This window comes from Pagrus pagrus (genome assembly GCF_965226575.1).
Source record: "Pagrus pagrus genome assembly, chromosome: 24".
In the NCBI taxonomy this organism is placed as follows: domain Eukaryota; kingdom Metazoa; phylum Chordata; class Actinopteri; order Spariformes; family Sparidae; genus Pagrus; species Pagrus pagrus.
The window spans coordinates 2,916,610-2,936,259 of record NC_140206.1 but is presented as its reverse complement, the minus strand read 5'-3'; the positions used below and the strand labels follow the sequence as shown (position 1 = coordinate 2,936,259).

At 40.8% G+C, this 19,650-nt stretch overlaps 1 protein-coding gene across 1 annotated transcript; it reads right to left on the bottom strand.

The window, feature by feature from the left end:
* LOC311253408 (NGFI-A-binding protein 1-like) lies at positions 1-19,536 on the bottom strand. The gene is made up of 8 exons (XM_084347343.1): positions 19,455-19,536; positions 10,505-11,307; positions 10,273-10,406; positions 10,032-10,083; positions 8,207-8,326; positions 6,689-6,857; positions 3,389-3,541; positions 1-3,158 (listed from the first exon to the last, which is right to left on the bottom strand). Exons 2-8 carry the CDS (start codon positions 11,303-11,305, stop codon positions 3,082-3,084), a joined length of 1,506 nt encoding a protein of 501 aa, XP_084203469.1. The 5' UTR covers positions 11,306-11,307; positions 19,455-19,536; the 3' UTR covers positions 1-3,081.
* Between the last annotated feature and the right edge of the window lie 114 nt (positions 19,537-19,650).

The following is a 19,650-nucleotide window of genomic DNA, read 5'->3' as shown; positions in this document are numbered from 1 at the left end:
TAGAGTTCAAAAAAATAAAGTTTAATGTTTATGTGCTGTATAACAAATAAAATATATTAGTGTTTAAAAAACAGGTGCATAACTAGGTGAAGCCTAATCTATCACTTTACAATAAACAGTGAGGAGAACAGTGATCAGTGAGACGGCAGGTCAGACATGCGCTATCCTCTGAAACATCGTACAACAGTCACGCTAAAACTAGGCCAGTGTTTGAGCCACCGACCGCGGCGGCTTCATCTCCCAGAATTCACCAGCTAGTTTAGCAAACTAGTTTTTTTTTGTTTTTTTTTTACAACAGATCACAAATCCTCGCTAGTTTCCTCTGATGGAAAATGTCTTTAAATACAAATACAGTGACTAAAAGTGAGACGACACAAACATTTCCCAAGTCTTAGGTGAATTCCCACCCTGAAGTTCATGACAGACGTACAGTTACTGAGCACAGAACAGAATGATGGATCCATACAGAATGCAAATAGACTTATTACTTACATAAATATTGCATTGGTCTGTCATTACGCTGAGTGAGACTAAACTATCTGCAGGGAGTCGGGGGAGAGGACAGTTAGACCAAATTGTCTTATCATCGTGGAGCAAACAGACGTATTTACACATAAAAACACAGTGAACACTTATTCGTTATGTATTTACCTCTAAACAGCAAAAACTTTGAAATATGCACTGATGGCCATCACAGGTGGATTAAACACTGTTAAGAGCTAAGGCTAATCAACATTATCATCATGTAAAGCATGTTTTTATATACCAGACACTTTCACACTGTTGTATTTTTTCCTCAATGACACTTAAGAAGTTGTCTTTTTTTGTTTTTGCTCTACACATAAACACTGTATTGACACCAAAAAATCTACAGCAAAGTTACACTTGACAAAGGAAAACCCTGGTTGAGAGATTAGGCTAGCACTATTTGTTATCTTGGTACTATTTACAGACCCCAGGCTGCTGCTCCGTGACGAACAGCAATAAACAGGAATTTTGCTTTTCGCTGCTGCTGGTGAGAAACCACACACCTGCAATCTTTAATATTTGATTCCGTCTTTAGTTGGAAGTTTTCATGCTGAGTGGATTTTACGACCTGTGGGGCCCGCTGAAAGCTCGTTGGATCATTTCTAAATAAAAAATAAGACACAGGCTTGATTCCTGAAATACTCCCCGCTCGCAGATGCGTGGTTTTACTTCAACAGCAGTGTTTTGCTAAATTACAAAGTGAAATGAACCAATTAGCTCAGCCTCTGGCATGCCAGCCCAGCCATCCTGCCAAGACAAATGACAGAGGTACCCTGCTGTTATTCCACAACAGCTCCTATACATCCTCTGCTTATATTACCTCCCATAAATATACACAAGACAAGAGCGAGGAAGGGAGGATTAATCCCGCCTCTCCTGTTTTCCCATTTGATGTGAACGACAAAAAAACTAACTGCAACAGGGGCTGAATCCTAACTCCATCTCCCTACAGTACTTTTACACCTTCGGTTTGAGTTACAGTACAAATGCAGACACCTACGTTAGATTTGGGAGAAAGACGGAGGCTCAGAAGACCTGGGGTGATGGCCAGGGAAATGACAAAAACTGCTAAATCTTTGGCTTTTGCTGCTAAATTTTAAGATCTTTTCACAGTAGCCAAGAGTTTTAGTTGCCTTGTAAAGATATGAAAACCGATTTCCAATTTTGGGACACAGTAACACCATTATTATGCATTGATGAATTTTTTTAAATACATTTTTATATATTTGTATGTATACTTTGCCACAAGTTTCATCTATAATGGCAACAAAAGGCATCAATAAGCACTGCAACTACATTAAAAAATCATTATGAATGCTTTAACACGCTTGTGTATCTTTAAAGGTCCAGTGTGTCAGATTTAGTGGCATCTAGCAGTGTGATGGTGGAGTATAACTAAGTACATTTACTCAAATACTGTGCTTAAGTACAATTTTAAGGTACTTGTACTTTACTTGACATAACATTTGTAATCAGATCTGGTCGATAACGCTGCTGCCAATAATGCCAAATTCAAGTCATGTACACAGTAAATACATACATGTACGTGTATGTTTTTTTTTTACTTTTACTTGTACTTTTAAAACTTAAGTACATTTATTGCCAGAAAATTACTTTGAATACTTAAGTACTAATTGTATGGGTGACTTTCTCTTTTACCAACGTAACATTTTGTTACGGGACCTCTTCCTGTTACGGTCCTTCAATTTTTCCCTAAATTAAACACACTGGATCTTTAAGGTTGTACTTGAATGGGTTTCAAGCTAAATGCTAACATTTAGCAAGTAATTTTTGCCGCGGTCACCATCTTAGCTAGCATAGCAGTGTTGTTTTCTGGATATAATGGCTTCACTATTGAACAAGTGAAGAAATTATTAAATATTTATATTCCTAGAGCACCAGCGCTAGTTTGGCTAAATTCTGAAGGAGAAACAGTGGACACTTGAAATGTTTTGAAATTTGAAATTCTACATTTCATATTGGCAGCATCAGCAGCTTCAGGTTTAGCGTCCAAGTGACTAAAGGAAGTCTTAAAATATTGGCTGTATGGTAGTCATATAAAGTGGTACAACGAGGCTGAACCCACCACAGCCAACATTTCTGATTTTATCTCGACTCTGAATCTACGTTTGAGTTAAGACTCAGCCCCGGCATATCAGCCTTCAACCTGGCTGTCCAAAGAAAGCAACAAAAATACCACCCAGGCAGAGGTAAAGAGTATACAAATGTCTGCAACAGATCACTCTTAAATTACATGTACATCTAACGTGTACGATTAATCAACAGACAAAGACCTGTAGAGCACTGAAGGGCTTCTCGACATGCTCTCTCGGTGCTTTGGCAAATACCTTTTAAACAAAAACAAAACAAAAAGACAAAATCAAAGAAAAATAAATGCTATTCATGAGGCAACATTGGTTGTTAAGGCTCTACTGTGGCTGTGCTTGCTTAGTATCTATTGACGGGTAGTAACTGCATACTGTCAAATGTAAGTAGAATGAATTGAGGGTTGGTATGAGGGGGAGGAGGGGTTTTAGGGCGAGGCAGGAGGCACTATGTGGAGTCTTCCGGCTCTGACTTGATGGTCTTCTTCTCTGTGTTGTTTGATGCTCGCTGCGACGTTCCGTTTTCTAAAGACGAAGACAAAAATAAAAGAGGGTATCATCAGCACAGAGGTTTATAATGCCGCATAAAGCCTTGTAGAAATTTAGAGTAATAACTGTAGAACATGTGAACGCTGTAAATGTTTTGATTTTATGTGCGACATCCAGCTTTCTGAAGACTAAGACAAACATAAAGGACAGTATCGTCAGCAAAGAGGTTTATAATGCAGTAGAAAGTCTTGAAGAAACTCACATACCTGTTGCTGGTGTTTTGGTCTCGTCTGTGTTGCTGTTGTTGTTGTTGTTGTGGTTGTGATGGCGCTTGAGTTCATTGGCTAGCTGCTTGCCCAATGGGAGGTCGCCTTCCTGCATGTTCTGACTAACCACCCGCAAGTTGATTGGCCGTTCATCTGGAGGACAGAAATAGACAGAAACGCAATCAACACTCAGTTTCCTAACAACTTCATCACATGCTTCAGATTCAGCTCTTCCAACAGTACAGTATTAATAATTTATACAAAATGATACTAAATTGGACTATATTATCATCAGTCAGAATTAAAATGAAGTGAATCCAAAGCAAACATCAGCCCAGATGTTGTTCAAACACTGGCTTTGTTTCACATGTTCAATATTCCCGGTGGAAACGAAGCCTGTGTTTGTGCGAGTTAAGCTGTTGATCCCTTGTGTTTGCCTTTCATTCCCTTTGAGAACAAGAAAGTCAGAAGTAATGAGAGACGGGGGAGATTCTACTGTATTTTCTCTACCAACAGACTGCTCTGTATTAAATATTGTTATACTGATATTCTTTATTTCTTATTAGATTTATTTTAGATTTTACATAAAATTTAAATGCACACTACAATCCCAGACTTAATATTTGAACAGCACGACAGTTAACTGTCTTGCATGCAGCGCTCCAGAGATATTTAATGTTATTAATGTTATATTTTGTTAACTTCTATTGGTGTCCAGTATGCCGGATATTTTTCATCAGTGTTCAGTGCTGGGTGGTGAGACAGACTCGTGCACACAGCTCAGGTGGAACAGCTTCACTTCAGTGATACAGTATGCAGTTTATTCTCAGATGCAGTTTTCCGTTCAGGCAAAAAACAATGTGCTGTCTAATGTAATGTAATCTGAAAATAAACTGCGTACTGTATCACTGAAGCACAGTGTTATAGTCTGTCTCCATACCGACCATATGCCATGAGTCATTTCACCCGCCTGAACACAAAGTATGTTTGCCTCAGGCAGGCTTTAACGTCAAGCCCTGCAGATGTTTAAAAGTAGTGTTAATTTAGTAGACGCACATGATTGGTGTTATTTTTAGCACAGGGTTATTTTATAAATAATGTAATGTACAACCGATACATAAATAGGCTAATTAAGACATGGGATTAAAACCGTGTTCTCCCTCAAAATAATCTTTTCTTTTAAGTTTTTTCTTTTTGTTGAATAAGAGCATTTATGTTTCTTGTGACATGTCTTGATAAACATTACAATAGATAAAAATAATAAATAAGGTCTAATGCTTCTTAATCACAAAAGATCTGATCAGTTAGTCATTTTAATTTTACTAGCTTGTTAATAAATACAGTGTGTGGGCTGAAACTTACAAAAAGTCTGATTTTCCTTTATAATAATTCACTACATGTTTCCAATCAAGTAGGCAAACTAATTTAATTATGCAGTAATTAAATACATTTTCTTTTCCATTAATCAACTAATTGTTGCACCTCTCTTCAGTTGCCACAGCAAATTATGTTGAAACTGACTGGTGGTGGATAAAAAACACAACTCCTGACTTCCATCTTCGAGGATCTATGTTAATCATTTTTCACAATTATCTCCAAAAATACATTTATAGTCAATCTCAAGCAGGTTTTGGAAATTTGTGGTAACACTGAGTCATTTTTACTTCTTTAGTCGAGCTGTTCTAGTCGCTTAAAGGGAGGATATAAACAAGAGAGGACATACAGAAGAAAAATGGGGGTTAAGAGAGAGCTACCGTATATAAAGGACGAGGCAGGATAAAGTAGAGGAAACAGTGTTACAGGAGAGAGGTTGAGATAGGAAGGAGAAGAAAAGAAATGACAAGTGACAGAGAGAAGAAAAAAGAAAAGGGACAAGAAGAAGAAAACGAGGAAGGAAAGCAGAGAAGAAGAGGGGGAGGAGAGAGAGAGGTAGACAGAGAGAAAGAGAGAGAGAGACGCCCCCCTCCAGGCAACTGGCTGGAGGTAAACAGGCGTGGGCGTGATAATTACAGGTGCATTGTGGGATTTGTGGGAACAGCGATATAATGAGCTGTCGGGAGTGGGTGAGGGAGGAAAGGGATGAAAATGAGATGAGGCCCTGAGGAGAAGTAAGATCCTGAATAATGATGTTTCCTTTTTTTTTTCTTCTTTCCTCGCTCTGTGTTTGAAGAGTCAGAGCTGGGAAAAAAAAAAAAGAAAAAGTGACAGCTGCCACGACCGGGTGTGGAGAATCAGCACCTTCATCCGTTTGTGACATGAAGTAAATACTCTTCAAATTAACCTCCAACAAACATCAAGTCACATTAGGCTCCGATTCAGTTTGTCTCCTGTCGAGCTTAAAAGACGACGACGGGCAACAATTTGGCTGAAGACTGAACCGACAGCTGGGTGTTTTCTGATTGGACATTAGGGGCAGCAGAGAGCCAATTACAGCTTGGCAAACCAGAATTTGGCAAAAAAAAAAGTCGCCCAAGACGAGCCAAACCAAGGTGAGATTTATGCTTCAGTGGAAACTTTGAAGACATTTTTAGGCTTTCAGTGTTGCTGAGAAACATCAAATATTCTTCCTCGGATGGGAGATGTGAAGACAGATCCACGGACAAAAAAGTAGCTGTAGTGACACGTCTTTGTAAAGGGTTTCAGTTTCTAAGAACAGGGCCTCGTGGCCAAATATTATATTGATCACCAACTGTTTTGATAATCGATTTAAAGGTTCGAGTAATTTTTTAAGAAAAGAGTCGAAATTCTCTGATTCCAGCTTCTTAAATGTGAATATTTTCTGGTTTCTTTCCTCCTCTATGACAGTAAACTGAACATCTTTGGGCTAAGGTCATTCACAGATCGAACAACTACTCGATTAATCCAGAAAATAATCGACAATGAAAATAATTGTTAGTCGCAGCCCTCACTACAGGACTTGTTGACGCCATATGGCGCAAAAACAAGCAGATAAAAGTTGATAGAAACTATTAATTCACATTCGCAACTAAGGTTTTTGCTCACATTTAATTTGTAACCTGGGACGAGGTTGTAACTGTTGCTGGGACCTAAATTAGCTTGAAAACAATTTATTAGGAATAACCCTGATAACAACTCAGGTAGAACAATATTTCAGTAGTTTTAGGGGACAAAAACAGCTATCAAAGTTCTGAGCCATGAAATACAACACATCTTATTTACAGCGTCCATGTCGTTTCCACATCATGACTTAGACTCGTGAAGAACAATTTCCCAACTCTGGAAATGGGACTGAAACGATGCTGATTCAAAGTCCTCTCCACCGCCTCGTGCTCTACGTACCTTGGCTGTCTCTGCTGGCGTCGGCGGCCGCTCCGTTGGTGTTCTGGGCGTCGTTGAGGTACTTTAAGGCGGCGGGGGGGATCCTCCAGTCCAGAGCCTGGAGTCGCTCCTGGACGGCGGCGTCCTGCAGGATCTCCATCTGCCGGGCCAGCAGACGCTCCAGCTGCATCTGTGGACACAAATTTAATAATTCAGATTGTTTCAGCACAGCTCTGCCGCAAACAAATTTCTGTTTCGCTGCTTCTGAGTGGACACAATCCTCAAAGATATAAAAGCAAGCTGTCCGAATGACACCCGTGGACGATCGCTTACATGCTGCCTGGAGAAGAATAATCCCTCTCCAGGCAGTCAGCGAGCGTGAAAGCAGAGGACGACTCAAAACCTCAGATTCTGAGAAGTGGCAGGAATAAAAGCAGCAGTGATATCAGCTTATTGTCAGTCTGCACATCACTGTCAGCTCACATTATAATGGGACGAGCTTTAGAGGAACGTCTGATACGAGCGGCGGCTTCAGACGGCCCGCGGTGTGAATGCAGCCATGAAATCTCTTCTTCTGCTGCTGAATGCGATTTCTGAGAAATCACATCAAACAGACGACAAGTGTAACTGCAGCCGCGCAAACAGCTGATCAACAGCTCGCACGCAGACATACATGAGAGCAGACATGTTCACACATGACGAAGTGAGGCAGCATGCGTCACGTGAACATGTTTCCTGCGTAATTAGTTATCATAAAGCTCTCCTCCTACACTCCGGCTCTAATTAGGAACAAGCCACAGCAGCAGAGAGGCACTGGAAACCAATAAAGAGCATTACTGGGATCAAACTGGATCCTGCTGCCACAAACATCTGCTGACATGGGGGTCTGTCTCCAGATCCGTTGCTGGGAATCCTTTCAACATGAACAGCTGAGGTACTTTAGCTTTAGCTTTCGAGGAACACTCATTTTAACGCGCTGTTGTTTTCAACCGAGCGCTGTTACATCCCATAATATGTCGCCATCTTGTTTATTTACATTAGAAGGGAAACAAAGCAATGAGATTTTGTTGATGTCTGACAAAAGGAGAAAAAAGCTTAAAAAAATAAAAAGATTTATTTTGTAGTTAGCAGGATTTCTTAAAATCGTAAGAAATTTGAATGGAGTTTGGTGGAAACACCGGAAACGAGGGATTTGGATGTTTCAGATGAGGCTGACGATATTCTATATGTTTTCCTATTGTTGTAAAGACAAAAACCAACAACATGTTAGTCCGTCTCGCAATACTGTCTAACTTCCTGTTTGTGGCTCTCAATGCAGAGCTCATTACAATATGAGACCTTTAAAGGTTTACGTCTGGATTCGTCTTCAAGTAACTTCCACGTTTACAGGAATCAGAAACACTTCAGCTCCCTCATTTTGTTACGGCGCCCCCGACATCCCCGCAGGTCCTCCCATCTCACCGTTAATGTCCTGAAACACGCCTGTGGGTTTGGGATTTTGGGGGAGTTTAACAGAATCAAACAGCAACAGTTTTCTACCTGCAGATTTCGTCCGACGGTTTCTTCTCCTTTCGACTTGGCGCAGGCCAGCTGCTCCCTCAGCATCTCCTGCCTCATGTGGATGGCCTGCAGCGCCTCCTGGATGTCGAAGAAGTTCTCCTGAAGGAACGCAGAGAGAAGAGTTCAGAGTTCGCCTTCTTTCTGGCTGTTTCTGTGTAACATTTTGAGAGGAATTTCATGTTTTTTCTCTCATGATACTCGATTAAGGGACAATTACACACAGAATTAAACACTTTATAATAAGCATCATTAATAAAAGGTTCATTTATAGCTAATTAAACATTAGTTGATTGTTATTTCACTGTTAAATACCATTAAAATGCTTTATAAACTATTCATGAAGCAATTGTAAAGGTTTATAAACGTACGTTGCAGCTTTGCAATACATAATTGGTTAATTAATGCTTTATAAATCATTATATTGTTTAATTAACGATAAATTTACCATTTATTAATGATGCTTATTATAAAAAAGTACCATCATTTTAACATTTTCCACTAAAGTTTATATAAAGACTATTTTAGAATAGTAAGTATAACATGAATAAAGGTTATGTAATAAAAAACCACACGGACTATTGTTAATCTAAAATCTGCATTATTATAGTATCAATAACATGAGATCAGGAGCATATTATTAGTTTAATTGTGATTATTATATTATTAATATTTCTATTTCCTTTGATAAAAAAACAACCAACAGAACAAACTGGACTTTTTGGGAGTTGTTCGGTCTGAAAGTGAATTTTGGCAATAATTCCCCCTCCGGGAGCTCTGAGTAGTTTTAGTGAGCAGGTGTCGGTTCATCTGCAGCTCTTCGCCTTCGGTTTAAATCCCTGCAGGGTTCGCAGCCACCACATGTTTTCGATCATCGGTTTACAAACTGAGAGGAGCCATTCAAAGAAGAAACTCGGAGCCAAGTGTGTCAGCAGAGGAACACTTTGTACTGTGTTCAAGGCTGGTGCTGCTGTGTCCGATCTGTTTCTGAGGGCTGCACACTGAGGAGCGCCATCTGCCAAGCATGTATCCTTTAATCTTAAGTTTTAAATACTGAAAATTTACCAAAGAGTGAGCTCCAGGTCTTTGTTCAACATTATTTATTAGAAGCAACCAAATTTAAAGCCTTGATTGTGGCGAATATACTGAGTGTTTTTAAAAGGACCTCAGGGAAATGTCAAGCTGTGTTTGTGGTGACAAAAACAAATATTGTTGAAGGGAAGTCAAGAAATCTACAGCTGTGTTTGTTGAGACTAAAAGTGGGTGTTGTTAATGAGACCACAGGACATTTCCAGCTGCATTTGTGAAGACCAATACCGGTTGTTTTAAACATGACCTTGGAAAATCTCCAGCTGTGTTTGTGGCAACAAAACTGGGTGTTTTTGACGAGGCCTCAGGACAATTTCCAGCTTTGTTTGTGGTGACAAAAAACATATTTTTGAGAGGTGGTCAGGCAATCTGCAGCTGTGTTTGTGGAGACCAAAACTGGGTGTTTTCAATATGACCTTGGAAAATCTCCAGTCTTGTTTGTGGCCACAAAACCAGTGTTTTTGACAAGACCGCAGGACATCTCCAGCTGTGTTTGTGGAGACCAAAACAGGTATGTCCAGCCGAAACATGATGTTTTCTAACCCTAACCAGACGTATTTTGTGCCGAAACCTAACCAGAGCATAAGCACAGCATTGTGACAAGAGAAAAGTTGAAAACTGAACCTGAAGAAATGTAAAGTTTTTACAAAAAAACGTGTAAAGACAGAATTTCTCCTGGTTCACAGCTTTAATCTGACTGCAGTGATGTTTCTCTCACCTCTGTTTTAATCCTTTTAGGGGACGGCTCGTCTCTCTCTCCACAGCGAGACCTGCAGGGAAACATCAGGAAACACACTTTAGGACTTTACACATCAGGAGTCAAGATGTATTCAAACCCACTTCCTGTCAGCTGTGGTTGGAAAAAGAAAGATTCTCATGCAGGAATAAACAAGCTGGATTCTTCAAGATAGGAAAAAAAACCTTTGTCCTAAAGAGTTACACCTGGTCTGAGCTCTTACTTGCTGGTGCGGTAGGTGTACTTGTAGGTGACTTCTCTGGAAATCTGGCGGGCGAGTCCAAACAGCTCGTCTCTACGTGTCAGCAGAGCCATGTCCCTCATACAGAGTTGAGCCGCCGCCTCGTTAACTGTCAGCTGCAAATCACACAGTGAGTCAGGTTAGTTTGGGGAAAACACAGAAACAAAAACAGGACAAATTATTTGATCAAACATGTAAATTCAGTGAAGTGAACCTCATGCAGCGTCAGGTGTTTGCCGTCCCTCCTCTTGGAGTCAAAGCGTCCATAGATGGCGCTGTATTTACGGATCTCCTCTTCCCTCCGCGGGTCGTCATCGCTCATTTCAAAGATGTGTCCGATCATCTTTGCCATTTTCTTGTTGTTCTTCAGCTGCTCTTTGACCTCAGCAAGATCTGTCTTAGGAAGTCCCGGTGCCATCCTGTCCACACACTCCAGGACGGACTGGACGGCCGCGGCGTCCAGAGCCTCTAACGCGTCCCTCGGTGAGGACGGGGAGCCGAGGTCTGACGGCGACAGGCTGTGCTCGCTGTCGTTGCTGTGGCCCGACCAGAATCGAGCCTCGCTGCCGCCCTGCAGAGGCGACCCGGCTGAAACTTTGTCCCGTGCCACGTCCAGCTTCCCTGGATCGGAGCAAGCGGCGGCAACGCCTTTGGGCATCTTGACGCTGGCGGTGTTGGCTCGATCCTGTCCGCTGAGCAGCGTGGGCGAGCCCTCGGGCAGCTTGTAGACGGGGATGCTGCAGACGGGCAGCGATGTGAGCGGCTGGTTGAAGATGGCCGGGTTGGTGACCCAGTCCCGCAGCGCCTTCTGCAGGCGGCGCACGTGCAGCGGCTTGCTGGCCATGCCGACGAGGGCCATTATTTCAAGGAACTCCTCCTCCCCGGCCTCGCACAGCTGCTGCACGTCGTCGCCGCCCTGCTGGATGAAGGCCTCGTAGTAGTACAGCAGGTTGGCCCGCTGCAGGATCCGGTAGAGCTGCAGCTCACCCAGGGTTCTTGGCAACACCGCTGCCATACCTGAAAGAGGACGAACGACACATTAATAAATGTGAGCTTCTTTTAATTCAAAGTTAGTACAAGGAGTGATTCAGGAGGAATGTAATCTTTGTTTTAGTGCCTACGTTTATCATATGACTTATCCAGCCCAGATAAGTCAGAATAGCTAAAATATTTATTCAAAAATACCCAAAATTCTCGTTGATGGTCTTGTTTGCTTATGTAGGTCAAAAAGGGGCATCAGTATTAATCAGTTAAGTTCATGTTAAGTTCTAGTACGTTTAAAAGACTAACAACATTTCTGGAAAATACACCTTTTCACTTTCTTGCAGAGAATTAGCTGAGAAGGTCAATCCCACTCTAGAGCTAGAGTCAGCGAATGGCTAGCTTAGCTTAGCACAAAGACGTTCTGAGAAGCAGTTCTACTTCCTGGCTAAAAAATACCATCAAACTTGCACACTAGGAACCGCCGCCAACCAAGTCGAATCAGAATCAGACAGGCTAGCAGTTTCCCCCTGTTTTCAGTCTTTGTGCTAAGCTAAGCTAACTGACTGCTGGCATGAGAGTGCTGATCTAACTCATGGTAAGAAAATTGATTTTGTTCGCCGATCTGACCGACAATCCCGAAGCATCAGTTTCAGAATAAGACTAAAACATTTCTTACAAATTGGACCTTTAAAGCTGAATATCTTGCCCAGTCCTTCAAAAAAGTCAGACGTAGAAATGTCAGATAAGTCATTTGCTGACTGAAATCCTCCCGCTGGGCACCACATGGTGAGAAAACCAAGCTATGGATAAGTCAGACAGACACAGATCCAAGGACATTAACTCTGAGACGATTTGCCTTTTCCTGGGTGTCACACAGCTCTTAACAAAAAGCACCTACGCTCGTCACCAGAACAAAAAAGCTCTTGACCTTGGAGACAGTTTGACTAAAGAAAAAAACGACAACAGAGAAGCAAAAAAATCGACCTTGAGTTTTGTGCGTTCTGCACCAAAATCCCTGTGTACACAGACATGGAGACACGTTCCTGTGAAACTGTAAAGACTTATATTTGGACTGTACATATTACTCTTGGCAGGTGCATGAGTGCAGTTTATCAGGCCTCAGCAGGTGCGTAAAAAGGTTAAATTTGGCGACTGGATGGTCGACGTTTCCATCGAGAACGCCACGAGTGCCTGACATTTTTAGAATGATTAGTACAGGTGGGATTTCTGCTTTCAAACTGCTTGTAATCGACATTTTTACAGGTGTATGAACGTGAACATATTCATGTTTTCTGTCATTTTAAAGGGATAATTTCATGATATTTCTTGCAGTAGTGCACAAAGTAATAAAATGCTGAAAGTATGGTGTTTTTATTTCACTGTTACTATTTTAGCTCAAGGCAGATTCCACATTTGCAGCACCCCGTGAATAAACCTTTTCTGGATGTATCTTTGGCTGTTTGCTGCCCCGTCAGCTCGTCAGATTAGTGTTTATCTTCGAAGGCGACGCTGTCATTCACTCTGCCTCCGATCCCAAACCCTTACAAAGCAGAGACACACTCACATCCGTGCCAAATACGTGTCACTTGCCACCCTGAATTTTGAGAAACAGCGAGCGAAGGTTCTGAAAGAGGCTTGTTTTTGATTCTTCCTAAGTGCATGTGAGGCCCTGCGGAGGCCCAGCTAACAGAGGAGTGGCAGTCAGCAGGCCCGGGTTGCTGGGAGGACCACATGCCTCTCTCCACCCCTGCAGGATGTGTAGGTGGTGGGCTCGCCTCGCCCAGAATAGGCCCAGGGAGCCAGGCAGGCCTCGACGAATGACAAAGACAAACGCTGCCTGAGAGGAGACGGTGACCATCGATACTTCAAGTTAAATCCCAAACAGAACCACAAACATTACTGCTACTGATGTTGCTAATGGAGATTTTGCTGTTGAGTAAAGTTCTCATCTGTTTTTCTACCCAGGTTTAAAGAATAACTTCACCTAAAAAAAATGTAAATTCAGTCATTATGTCCTCACCACCATGCTGATGGAAAGTCAAGTGAAGTTTCCACAAAACATTTCTGGAGCTTCACAGCAAAGCAGCGTTGCAGCATTCTGCTAAACAAATGAAGCAGCTGGAGACTAGTTTTGAAACATAAAACAAAACAGAAAAATATTCCAAAACTTGATTAAAACTTTGCCGAAATAGCTATTAGTAGTTCTTGTTTTCGGTTTACTCATGGATGTACGAACAACTACCACTGGATTACTTTGATACTGAAGGAAACTCAAAAACATGACTTTTCTAAGGCAAGTTCTGCACATATATGGATTTTTTTTTAAACAACCAATAAAACATGAAATGGCTGTTTTTCTGTGAAGCTCCAGAAATGTTTTGTGGACATGAAACTTCACCTGACTTTCCATCAGCATGGAGGAAGGAGATGATGACTCCATGAATCCGGTTAGAAATCCTCAAAAATAGACAGTCCTTACATGTGCAGAACTTGCCTTAGAAAAATCACGTTTTTAAGTTTTCTTCAGTATCAAAGTAATCTGTTGATAGCTGTCTGTACATACATGAGTACACTGCAAACAGGAAGTGCTAATCAGTAACTCGGCAACATTTTAATGGAGTTTTTGAGTTTTTTAAGTCTCCAGCTACTTCAGTTGTTTAGGAGAATGCTGCAACGTTGTTTTGCTGTGAAGCTCCAGAAATGTTACTTTGACATATATGTTAGTAAATTTAACATTTTTGGAGTCTTGAACTGTCTTGGTCAATATTTTCTGACAAAACGAAGACAGAACCTGTTAATTGCAGCCGTAATTATATTATAAAAGTAACAGATGTTGCCACTTTTGTCATTAACGGTGCTGTTTTTTCACGTTGAATTGCACATAAATGTGTAAAATGAGTATTCTTTTGTGAGGGAGCTCATCCTTTAAGTATCTACAGCAGCAGTTTTAAACAATTCATTAGTTAGGATTTAAAAAACAGCAGCTCCCATTAGGTTTTTAAGCCGATCGTAACCTTTCTAACCTCTGTTTTCCATAAATATGTATATATACATATATATACGTGTGTGTGTGTGTGTGTGAATAAGGAGTAAATCATTTTGCACAGATTAAGACGTAGTTAATGAGGTAGTAGGGAGGGGGTCGGATTTAATAAGTGTTTACTTCTTCCTACTCCTTTTCAAGCATGTAACTTGTGTTGTTTTCTTTTTCTTGAGAATTTCTTGTTGTAGAGCTTTTCTGTTCCTAACGTTATAATTTTATTCTTAACTCATTTTTTGGAAAGCTTTTAGTGCACAGCTTGTTTTCTTTGACATGTTTCAAACTTTTTATCTTCAATCTTTGCCAGCTAAAATGTATCGACAGTACACTGTTCGACTTTTCCGTCAAGCTGCTGATCTTTAACCCGCACGGCTCCTGGATCGTGAAACTAGAAATATGGAAATACGATACTGGAAAGAACAGGAAACAAACGAGCAACTGAATGTACACGTCTGAAAGAGAGTAAAGATGGCAACTCAGTGGTTTATTCTCTTTTCTAGCTTTTATTCTAATCAATCAATTTCTTTTCTCTGAAAACAAAATCAGACTCGATCTGCAACGATTCATCGATTAGTTGGTAACTTTTGAGTCTAAAAGTCAAAGTTTCTTTCCTCCTCTGTGACGGTAAAGTGAATATCTTTGACATCTGAGGACGTCATCTTGGGATTTTTCCACCATTTTCTAACATTTTATAGACAAAACAACTGATCGATGAATCTTGATAAGTTAGTGAAAATAAGCAGCCTGAATTAAATTGTTTCCGAAATAGAAACCAACGTTATATATCGCCTTCAAATGAAGAATTTAGGGTGATTAGCGCAAGACATTTGGATCAAATCTGAGGCGTTAGCATTCGTAAGCAGGACCGGATCCAAATCAAAAAGATGAAAGTAGAGAAACAACCTTCCAGCGGCTCAACCTGCTGAATTTTCCATCTTTATCACCACATTGTTGGCTCGCCTGCGTCAACACAAGTGAGGCGTTCGAAATAACATCAGGGTGAAAGAAAGTAGTGACACAGCAGATTCACTGTGGGAACCTGATCTCATGTGAGGCAGGAAGTTCATCACGAGCATCATCATGCAACAAGTACAAACAAGTGGAAAACATGACCATTCAAGTTCAGACAAAAGGTCAGCGACATGTGGAGGACTCGTGGTGAAAGTTGAGGATGAAGAGTTCTGGCTCTGATCTCCACATTCAGTTGAATTGTTTCCTGACTGGAGTTAAATGTACTTTTAACTGACATTTATCTTCATCCTACATGTGTGTAGCTGCAGTAAACTCAGTTGTGCAGCCTTAACTGAACGTCTAGACGTGTTTACATTCAGAGAAAAGACAGATGCTGATATCAATCTCTGGAGAAAACGTCCGCCGACTCTGAAGACGGAAGTTCCTCATAATGCAAAGAGACCCGTCTACGAACCGGCCAATCACAGGACGGCACAGAAAGACAAAGAGCACACATGACTGAACAAAATGGCGTCCAGGGGTGGAAGTAACTAATCACAACTACTCAAATGACTGTAATTAAGTCATTTTTTGACAGTTTTTTCATGTTTGTCATTGTACTTGTACTTTACCTGTCAGTGGTTACAGTTAAAAAGTAACTAATACTCTGAACGTCATCGGTCAATTCTACAGGTAGATAACAGTGACGTCCTCACGCTTTCAGGCCGTCTTTCCTCCGTGACATCACCGGTGTTGCACTCGTTCGTACACGTGCAAGGTTACAAAAGCAGCTGACGTAGTGTGAACAATGCAAACGACACCTTCCACACCTCGACGTGCTGTGCTGGCCAATCATAAAGAGGGCGTGGTTCGATGATTAGGAAGATTTTCCTGGCATTTGTGGCGCAATCACAGATTTTATTTGAACCATTTCACACAGCGTGGACCTGCACGGTGCGTAGGGGCAGGAAATGTCAAATATTCTCTCTGGTTCTGGTTCATTTACGTTCTGTTATTTCCAGTCTCATATTTGTATATATCTGTTTTTTATCACAGTTCAACACCATTTCTCACAAGTCCCAAGATCTATGTGGGTCAAAGGTCAGCAGCTTGATGAAAAAGTTGAAGAGTTTTAAAGGAGCGTCCGTTGATAGTCTAGATGTGGAGAAACCTCATGGGAGCTGCTATGTTTTTGCTGTTGTAGACATTTAAAGGAACAGTTCACCCGAATGTGAAATTTCAGTCTCATGCTGATGGACAGTCAGGTGAAGTTTCCATAAAACATTTCTGGAGCTTCACAGCAAAACAGCGTTGCAGCGTTCTCCTAAACAACTGAAGTACATTGAGACTTAAAACGTGAAAAAACAACCAAAAAAATAAAAAACTCCACTAAAACCATGCCGAATTATCTGTTAGCACTTCCTGTTTGTAGTGTACTCACGGATGTACAGACAACTATCACTAGATTACTTTGACACTGTAGAAAACTTAAAAACCTGATTTTTCTAAGGCAAGTTCTGCACATGTAAGGAGCGTCTATTCTGAGGATTCTCAGCAGATTAATGGAGCCAACCAAAACAACATAAAATGGCTCCGTACAGCTCGTCCAGCGTGACTGAAGCCCCGAGATCCCAAATTTGACAAGACGGGATGCACGCTAACGCTTTTAGCTTAGCAGCTACAGTGAAGATTGTGGCTTTAAAAGTTTTAAAACAAGTCTCCAGCTGCTTCAGCTCTGTTTTACTGTGAAGCTCCAGAAATGTTTTGTGGCTTTCCATCAGCATGAGACTGACATTTCACCTTTGGGTGAACTTTGCTGCTCTTCTTTGACACGTGACAGTATATCAAACATCTTTTTATGTTACTTTTTTGTATTTTCTGACAATTTACAACAGAAAACATACAGAACTTGTGAGCTGCAGCCGTGAAAACGATAATGAAACAAACAGATGTTGACACTTTTGTCTTTGAAGCTGCTGGTTTCTTCACAATAAAGTGTAAATAAACGTGTGAACTGAACGACTATATTTAGCTGCTGTACGTAGCAGGTAAGACTCAAATAATCCCGCTGCAATAAAAGCACCACAGTGTGTTTCTACTATTAGAAACTGGATTCACTTAATTCACTGAGGAAACACTGCAGCTCCACAACAGCCGTCTGCACAAACACTCTCAGACTGATATCTAACAGCCTGCCATCTTACTCCACTTTTATCACAGCAGACGTGTGTGAGTGTGAGTGTGTGTGAGAGTGTGTGAGTGTGCGTGTGTGTGTGTGCGTGTGAGTGTGAATGGCAGCCTCTAATTGAAGTCCTGCTCCACAAAGCGAGTTTAGCGAGTTCGCCTTTTCACCTGGAGGAGCGAGGCGTGCGCTGGCACAATGGCGGCACACACACACACAATCACATATAGGGATTACACACACACACACACACACACACACACACACACACACAGAGGCGGATGTGTGTGTAGTTTTCCAGGTGAAGTGCCACGCAGCAGCAGCAGCAGCAGCAGCAGACCAGTGAAGAAGACTTTGACTTCACGGTGATTCAGGAGGAACTTCCTCAGTTTCTCAACGTGGAATAATAATAATGTTGTAATCATGTGTTCTCATGTGTGTGCATCATAATTAGTGCGATTACTGATTGAGTATTGATCAAAATAACATTAAGACACCGTATTCCTGCAATAATTCCTCAAATATTCCTGTTATAACTTGTTTTTGGTGCGTTGTAGTAAGTTTATTAAGGCATCTTCACATGTTGTGGCACTTTAACGCCGATAATATGCTTATAATCTAAATTTAGATTGTGATTGTTTGTTGTGTTTCAAGGTGTTTTCATCGCTAATATTCACATGAAGTCTTCAAATTTGTGGTTTGTGCTCAAAAGTGAGTTTACAATCACATTTTTACTTTTTTTTGGCCTTTTAAATTAAAAAATATGCTTAAAATATAAATTATCCTGCACAAGTGTCTTTAATTGATCTTCAAGGTGTTTTTATCTCTATAACAGTCACATAATGTTTTACAGTTTGTGTTTGGGGCTCAATAGTGAGTTCACAATGACACTTTTACATTTTTTGGCCTTTAAACTCCAAAGATATACTGATAATCTAAGTGTATCGTGCATAAAAGAGGCTTTAATTGAGCTTCACAGTCACATCATCTCTCTAATAGTCACATAAAGTCTGTGTTTGCTGCTTTGTAGCGACTTCACAATGACAAGCTCACATTTTTAGACTTTAACTCCAATAATATTCTTATAATCTACATTTTTTGTGCACAAAAGCCGCTTTGATTGTGCTTTAATATATCTTCATCTCTATACTCGTCACATAAAGTCTGTGTTCGGGGCGCAGTAACGAGTTTACATGACACTTTTACATTTTTTTGCCCTTTTAACTCCAAAAGTATGCTTATAATCTAAATGTAGAGTCTTTAATTATGTTTCAAGGTAACTTCATCCTTATAATAGTCATATAAAGTCTGTCTTTTGTGCTCAGTAGCGAGTTAACAATGACACTGTCACCTATCATGACACTTAAACTCCAAAAATATGCTTAAAATCTACATTTTTCATGCACAAGAGTGTCTTTAACTGTGCTGTAAGGTACCTTCATCTCAACAGTCTGCATTTGGAGCAAGTTTATTGTGACATTCTCACATTTTCTGGTCTTTTAAATCCAAAAATATGCCCATAATTAAATTCAGCATGCACACCAGTGGCTTTAACTGTGCTTCAAGGTAGTTTAATCTCTATAATAGTCACATAAAGTCTGTGTTTGGTGCTCAGTAACGAGTTTACAACGATACTCCAACCAATAATATGCCCGTAATCTAAATGTATCATGCACATGAACGCGGTTATTGTACTTTAAGGTGTTTCCATCTTTGTCACAGTCATATAAAGTCGTACAGTCTTGTGTCTGGTGCCCAGCAGCGGGTTCATAATCACATTTGGCGGTTGGAGCTATTTTTAACTCACAATAATTCATAGTATTTCTCTCCAATCAAGACCCACAGCGCACCTACACTGAGTTTTACCACATATATGACAAGTTCACAGATATCTCAAAGCATCTGCTATGATATACTTATAATAACCGGCTGGCTATCTGTGCAAAAATGAGGCAGAATTGAGGATAAGATGATCAGCAGCACATGCAGGATTAAATCCGAGCCTACCTGGTGAGTTCTTGGCCCCCTTTGGTCCGCCCTGGTCCAGCTCTCCTTCTTCTCCTTCCCTTTTTATTCTTGACTGTTTGTCAACACAACGCCTGCTGGCTGTCTGTTTGTGCAGAAGGAAAGCCCGCAGAGAAGGGATCCCCCAGGAGGAGCGACGCGCGTAATATCAAAAAAAACGTAGAAAATCAAGAAATAG